The sequence below is a fragment of the Amia ocellicauda genome, chromosome 23 (assembly GCF_036373705.1).
Source record: "Amia ocellicauda isolate fAmiCal2 chromosome 23, fAmiCal2.hap1, whole genome shotgun sequence".
NCBI lineage: Eukaryota > Metazoa > Chordata > Actinopteri > Amiiformes > Amiidae > Amia > Amia ocellicauda.
Genome location: NC_089872.1, coordinates 8,060,414 through 8,067,867, shown reverse-complemented (window position 1 = coordinate 8,067,867; position 7,454 = coordinate 8,060,414). Strand labels below are relative to the sequence as shown.

At 40.0% G+C, this 7,454-nt stretch overlaps 1 protein-coding gene across 1 annotated transcript; it reads right to left on the bottom strand.

Annotated features, from left to right (window-relative positions):
• Positions 1-780: 780 nt before the first annotated feature.
• il22ra2 (interleukin 22 receptor, alpha 2) lies at positions 781-7,446 on the bottom strand. Its single transcript, XM_066696544.1, has 6 exons — positions 4,492-7,446; positions 4,049-4,184; positions 3,157-3,335; positions 2,615-2,784; positions 2,032-2,188; positions 781-1,420 (listed from the first exon to the last, which is right to left on the bottom strand). Exons 1-5 carry the CDS (start codon positions 4,619-4,621, stop codon positions 2,042-2,044), a joined length of 762 nt encoding a protein of 253 aa, XP_066552641.1. The 5' UTR covers positions 4,622-7,446; the 3' UTR covers positions 781-1,420; positions 2,032-2,041.
• Positions 7,447-7,454: the final 8 nt, after the last annotated feature.

Sequence of the window (7,454 nt, the reverse complement as noted above, 5' to 3'; positions counted from 1 at the left end):
GTTAATATGTCATTGAAATAAAACGTTTCTTCCACGTACAAGTTTCACGAGGAGGTTCTGGTAGTGCTGTTTAAAGCGGAAAGCTGAGGTTGCTTTGGGTGGTTCAACCTGGGAAGGAGTTCTTCTGACCCATAAATGGTCTGATGTTAATCATGTGAACAAATCCATTAACCACTATGTTGAGTAGAGCTTTTAGAGAGAAACCCTTTTGCACTTGACACCTGGCCTTAATAATAATGATAAAGAGACGAACTATAAAGCTTTGAGAAGTGACTACAGTGCTTGGGCTGGCGGTTCTTTCATTTGTGGTGCTTGTTACTGGTTGACTAAATGGAAGCACAGGTCCAATCCAAGATGAGCGAAATGGAAGTATTCTTGAAATCTGTTAGGTATCACGGGTGATTTTATTTTTTTATATATAAATGAAATCAAGTGTTAGAAATGAACGATGCCTCCGTTTAAAATTGTTTTGCAAATTGCAGATTCTGCAGTCTGGTGCAAACCGAATGACGTTTGAAACTATTTCTGTAACAGATTTTATTTTATTTTTGGCAAAACTGTGTAAGGAGAGAAAAGTAAAAGTAGTTTTTTTGAGTTACCTTTGTTTGAAGTAAAACTACAATAAAAATGTTCCAAGAAATCGTAGTTTTTCCTGATTAATCTGATGTATAAATGTTACTTTTGAATGTATGGCCAAAGTGTAAGCAGTATCAGTGACTCTTAACAATCAGTTCGGAAATACTACTTCCTAGGGTTTAAAAGAAGAAGAAAAACCGAAAAGAAAGATGTAATACTTTATTTAATTGATGACAACACCAAATTACTTATTTTCAGTTCCCAGCCTTCGCATCATTTCAGATATCCCGACAAAAGTAGAAAAGAAAATGTGACGTTACACACAGCGTTTACAGAGGATGCGTCAAATCAGTTTCACTGCAACAGTAACATCTATAAATAACAGCGTCAATTACATTTGGGAACTAAATGATTTCATGTGAGAGCTGTTCCTGTTATTGAAAATAATGTGAGCAGGTTAATGGTATATCAGTGTGTTATCTGCCTGGTTTCTCCATTCATGATTTTATGCGAAATAGACATGAAATTGAGATAAATATGAATTCTTATCAGCAGCCAAAGTTCAGTGAAAAGCATTTTCTGTTAAGTAAATTGCATCCTGGGTTGGTTTTAGTAAATACAACAGGTAAAAGAGTAAAACAATGAATCGGAAATGTGCATCCAGTGGCAGTGGTTCAAAGAAATCCCCCCAAACGGTAAATTATCACACAGGCAGTGCAGCAGTTGAGGTAAGACCCGAACGGATCGGCAGTTAGTTCATCAGGTGGTCCGGCGACACATGGTCGACGTGGATTCTTCTGGTCGTGACAGACTGTCAAACACAACAAAAACGTCCTGCATCCAGCTGCAGAAAAAGGGAATATAGAAGCATGTCATGAAATGCTTGCTGCAGTCTTATAGTGGAAGTCACTGTAATACAATTGAAGGGTCCTCGTAGGGGGACAAAAAAGGAAGAGTTCCATTATGTGAGGGCCAATTTTAGGAAAGCAGGTGTCCCATTCATCACGGTGATTTAGTCAGGGCCTGCTTCCTGTTCGCAGTCTGGTTTGTCTTTGGTGGACTCCGACCATTTCCACAGTGAATTAATTTCAGTTTCTGCGTTAATTAAGGGGACGTGGGCAGGAGGAGGATTTTGTCTATGAAGTCTCTTGACCCAGATTTCTTTTTTTACCCCCTTTGCCTCAGCAGGTCTAATTCTGTAATGCAATGCAAGCCTTTCGCTCTTATCTTCTGGGCTACGTGGGATTCGAGACGACTGGCAGAACGAATAATAGTCATCGCGTCTAAGCAGCTAGCCAGACAACAGGTGAGCACATCATTCAAGCGTTTTTTATCCCAAGGTGGGGAGGAAACTAGCCTTGATGGCGTTCACAACATTGGTCTAGTCAAGCCCCTTCTAGGTATCAATCTAACTGCCTGTTGTGTTATATGAAGTCTGAAGCATTTTGTACTCACCGGTTTACCCTCACAGTGAGATACATATTTTCCGGCTCCTCTTGCTGGTTCGGCTGTACAGCTCAATGGTGGCTTCGGCCTGGACACAGTAGGTCATCCTGGGTCTCAGATTAACGATCAATACTTTGCTTACAGAGCCCTGAAAGACATGTTTCTCCTGTGCATCCAGGGAAAAACCATTCTGACCATTAGAAACGTGGAGACAGTTGAACAAATCCAGGCTTCACAAGTACCAGAGGTCAGGTCACACAAGCCCTGCAAGATTAATACACCTCTATCCTCTATTTTAAGCTATGAAGGATCTTTCGAGACGTTTCCTCACAGGTGTGTTAATGCCAAAAGGTTCAATTCTGCAATCTTAGGAAAAATGAAGGCTGCTCCGACTGAGCAGTTTAAACTGAGCCTTTGTTGGTTAAAACTCTGGCGTCTATAAAGCTGTGTTCCCCATTTTCATTCAGTATCAGTTGCAAATTATGCCGTCTGACATCGGCTAACATTACTTTTCTCTAACTGATTCTTCAGCTAAGCGATCGTGTTCAGCATGTTGAAGGCCTTGATAAAAACATTTCACTGTGTCACTCACCATGGTAATGTTGCCGTGAGAGACATATATCCTGTAATTAAACTTGTGAAGCTTCTTCATCGATATCCACCCGCCCTTCCTCCGTCTGTAGGGGGAGTGAGGTGGCCTGAGATGGACCAGAATGCTCCGCTCCTTGGCCGCCAGCTTCACCTTCGGAGGGCTGAAGAACGCTGGACGAACCGATCGCACAAGATGTTACAAGTCGATCAATACATCACGACTAAGACAATCAGTCGAGAAATGTAAAGGCCATGCAGGTGTTCATCTGTAACATCTAGACCCTAGTAAAACCAATCTTTATAACCCAAAATTTGCTTCCTTACACTATAAAAATGCACCTAATGCACAAAAAAATTATCTCAAAATATAGATCAGTAGATATTCAAATGAGGATTACAGCTGGTTGATGATTATATTTACTGTCAATATAATTTTGATAGTGTTCATCTAAGGAAAGCTTTTTATTTGAACCTCTCATACTACTACTAACTTAAGTTCCTACAGATACTTTGAGATGTTGGGAAAAGGCCATTGATGCTTACTCTCCCACTGTGGAACAAATCTCTGGCTGAGCACCCAGGGGGAGTGCACCCCAGACAGGGCTGCTTGGACTCGGGCGTAGTAAAATTCTCGCCGATCGGAGGTCTCCTGACTGAGGTCACAGGACATCTTGGTGATGCCCAGACAGTGAGTTGCGTTGGTCCACTGCTTCTCTCCATAGCTAGGGTTGCAGGAAACATGACTGATGAGATGTCGCAGCTCAAGAAACTACACCTCTACTCCGATATAATGCGGTCATTCGGAGACAGTAAATCTCACCGCGTCACAGGTGAAACTGCAAAATATCGAACTTGTTTTGGCCTCAAGCATTTCCATCAATATTAGACAGCAAATCATTTTTATTAGAGTTAACACGGTGTATATAAATCTGCTCTGCAGTGATTCAATTGTACCTCCTTTCTTAAATTACAACAATTATTTAATATGCTTACACTGGTACTAAACACTGCTAAATGCAACCAACCATATGGGCTCAGTTTCATCAGACATCAGTCATTTGGTCTGCGTGTGATGCTGAGATGTGTGAAATGCAAAATTCATATAAAATATCAGAAAACGCTTTTAATTACCCATCCTTACAAATTGATGTAAAAAAGGATTTTTGGTATTTTAGCAAATAGCCAGCTGTTATACATAGAGTACAATTAAATAGTATGAAAACATTTTGGAAACGGGAGTTTGTACTTCTAGAAAAGGTTAAAATGAAAAAAGGTGAAGTAATTAATGATTTTAAACTGTCAATGTAATAACTTTAAGACTTGCAGACAAGACTGTTTTTCACCTTTCAAAACCATTTTTGCTTTACCACAAAATATCCGAAATTGCATTAATTCCAATCTTTATCCACAGTTGAATTAGAAGGTCCATACTTACATTTTGTGCTGTACAAAATAAACTGCTTTCCCATTGTAAATCCCCTTCCCAGGTTTCCAGTGCAGGACGTTTTTATAGTCAATGGAGCGAAACATCAGGTCTTTTGGTGTGATTTCCTCCTGTAGAACTGGACTCGCTGTAACCCAGGGAAATAAATACAGGTATGGGAATTTATCATATCCTCCTCTTCAACATGTGCATTCAAATACAACTGAAGAAGGATTTGTGTTTTAACTGCGTTCAGTCAACTGGAAACTTCACTAGACTGACTCAGACTTCAGATAGGTACGCAGGACCAGGTTTCATGAACTTTCTCTGTTCAAATGTCATCACATAACACTTTAAGGGTGTGGATACTTTTTGATTACAGTTTTAATCACATCTCTCTAAGCAGTTCTTAGGATATTGCTATTACTATAAACTCTGCAAAAGGACACACTTACCCAGACTCTGTGCAGGATGGGTTTGTAGGAGGCACAGGAGGAATGCAGATAAAGCGCATTGGTGGTAAAAGGCTAACCCTTCCATTGTGCGCACCAGTGCACAGGTAGGGAGAAAAACAGGAATTGACATTATTTACATGACATCCTTTTATATCGCACGGATTTGATTTTGCAGAACAAAGTCACCCTCCCCATACTAATTCACCCATTCAAAATGATAAAAAGGTACCAGGGGGAGTGACCAGTTGTGTGTTTCTGCATCTTCATGATCTCCTGTCACTGATTAACAAACATCACCAGGAGAGGCACTTTATCTGATATTTTTAAAGTAGCAAAAGCATAATTGTTCCTTTTACAACCTTCTGCATCTGTTCACTTGATTAGGTTGGAAATTAACAAATTAACCAATAAGTCCCCTCCCCTGGTTTCAAATGCCCTGGTAATGTCTGTTTCTGATATAGGGACCTAAAGAGACAGAAGGAAGATGAGGGTCTCTCCCGATGGTCCATCCACTGTAGAAGTCAGAAGACGGAGATGTCTCTGAGCTTATTCTGTGAGGAGAAGATAGCAAATATGTGCCACCAGTAATATCTGCAGGTAAGACTGGTTATTTGTGTTGATTAGGAACATTAACCCATGCCACAAAATGTGTATTTCTATACAAATGTGTGTCCAAATATGGCTTCTTTACTCAAGCGTGTATTTGTCATGCTATTGAACTATTCCAAATACATTGCACTGCCTTTCAGTAGGTGATTGGAAGCCCAAATTGTCCAGAAGTCACAATGACATTTGACATGCACAAACTTAATGATGCATCCCCCAGCGATACACAGTCAAATATGTCCTTAACCAGCTCAACTTACCAGGGCTCTCAAACTCAATTCCTGGAGGTCCTGCCTATGCTGGTTTTTGTCCTCAGTGACTTAATTTATCTAATTATTCAATTTGACATATTTTAAAATATATTATGCAAGGTATTTTACAGTTGATGGTCTAAAAGTGCATTTGATTCCAGGTACAGGTGCTTATAAAATATCCCAGGGCCTGGATAGGTGTTTAAATGTAGGTAGCTAATTAAACAAATTAAGTAATTACGAAAACCAGCATACACACGGACCTTCGGGGATCGAGTTTTATACCATCTTATAAAATGAGGTCAGGTAGTTATGCATCTATTTTTTTCGGTGCACAGAGATGTTTAGACAATTGTTGTGTTTGGTCAACTGCTCAATGATTAAGGACTTTCCAGACTTGAGGGAGAAATAGAAAATAGCCATTCTCCGCACAGCGGGCCGGTGTGGCTGTGGACCATGGCTTGAATGTGAGCGGGAATCGTCCGAGAAGGACAATTTAGCTCAGCTGTTTGGTGGTCAGCCCCAACCTGTGTCTTTCCAGTTTGTGTGCTTTCTCAGGGAACAAACGTAACCGCAGCTTCCTTCTGACCACAACCTTACACCTCCTGCACAACAGACGCTCGGCTCTCTGTATTCCTGTATGACAAATGCATGCACGTATAAAGCATGCAGATGTCAAATAAAAAAGGGGAGGACAGGCAATGTGAGTTACAAATGGAGTGATGTGGGAGCCTGGAAATGGAACGATGTGTGCTCTGCATTGTGAATGGTTTGGCACGTGGAGAAACTGCACGTGTTCCACACAATGTAATGGCAACTGTATAGGCCTCTTGACCTTTCCAGCTCTTCCTCCTTCTTTGTCTTCCTTTGAAATTTCACTTCATGTTTATTATAAAACAAATGATCTGTGCATGGGATGAGACACCGTGTGACTCATGCCATTTTGTAGCCTAAACTACGTTAAACTCATTATTAGTAATAGTAGTTTTATGTATGTATTCAGAAAGCTTGCAAATTGAGTTTTTATAGCTCAAGATAACAATTACCAAAATGCACCAATTTATAATTTGTACAATTTGTAATTTCCCACCATCTTTTTTCTTCCAGTTTCAAAGCAAGTGATGATTTAAAGAGACCTCCCATCCCTACTGAAGTGCAATGCTGTGCTTTTCAATCATTCATATGTTTTGCACAGTTTTGAACACTTTATTTTAGAACCTGATCCCTGTCGCCCCTGTTGGAAAAACAATCCTGAAATCTTGGGCATGCAAACTGGTCACAGCAGGGTACGGGCCTACAGTTGTAAAGCCACTTTCTTATTTTTGAAGCCTCCATTGACACGAGGAAGCAATACACCAATATGCGTTTCGGTTTCACTAAACTGTTGAATACTTTTTTAAATCATTGTCTGCACTGTTTTTGTTTCCTGGAAAAGACGTGACTTAATTTTAATTCACATTTTCCATGACTTAAACAACCACAAAACAAATGGTTATTGTAGCTGAATAAGTTATCATGTAGTTTGACTTCCTGAGTTTCTAGCTTTTGGAGAAGTAGGCAAGCTTTTTTTGGATGTACCCAGAAATGCGGATGTGGTGTTTGTTGAATTGTGCTTCTCTTTTTTTTAGGAAATTATATTCATCACACTCATTGAGGGCACCTTTTGTTTTAAGACACTTCCCTTCCTTTTGTGGGGATGAGAGACAGTGACCTAAAGCACTGGTCCAAATAAACAACCCTGGCAAGATGACTTGTATACCTGTATCTGCAAAAATGCTTTACTGGCATAGAAACCGAAAGCCATCCTATTCAGGTAACTGACTGTAAGCGAGGTCATACTGGAAGAAATATGAATTTAAGGTTATGCAACACGAACAGGAAGTCTGGTCTATTGATTCTCGTTCATGTACACAGGTGATAGTGTAAGGACTTGATTCACATATTCAAAACCCACAGCGGTGACGCTTTTATATGAATGCTTGTTTTCCCTAAATCCCAACCGCACTTGCACAGTTTATAATAGATTCATTTCTGGTCAAAAGTGTGCTATCGTAACACAATGTCAAATGCTTGTAGATCCAGAATGATTTATTGCAGTGACAATTG

Bases quoted from the DNA above. Each gene is read 5' to 3' on its own strand.
- il22ra2 (XM_066696544.1), bottom strand. From the start codon at position 4,621: ATGTCAATTCCTGTTTTTCTCCCTACCTGTGCACTGGTGCGCACAATG. The intron at 3,336-4,048 runs GTAAGTATGGAC...CTGCAACCCTAG, and splicing joins TATTTTGTACAGCACAAAAT to CTATGGAGAGAAGCAGTGGA. The intron at 2,189-2,614 runs GTGAGTGACACA...CTGGATGCACAG, and splicing joins CTCACGGCAACATTACCATG to GAGAAACATGTCTTTCAGGG.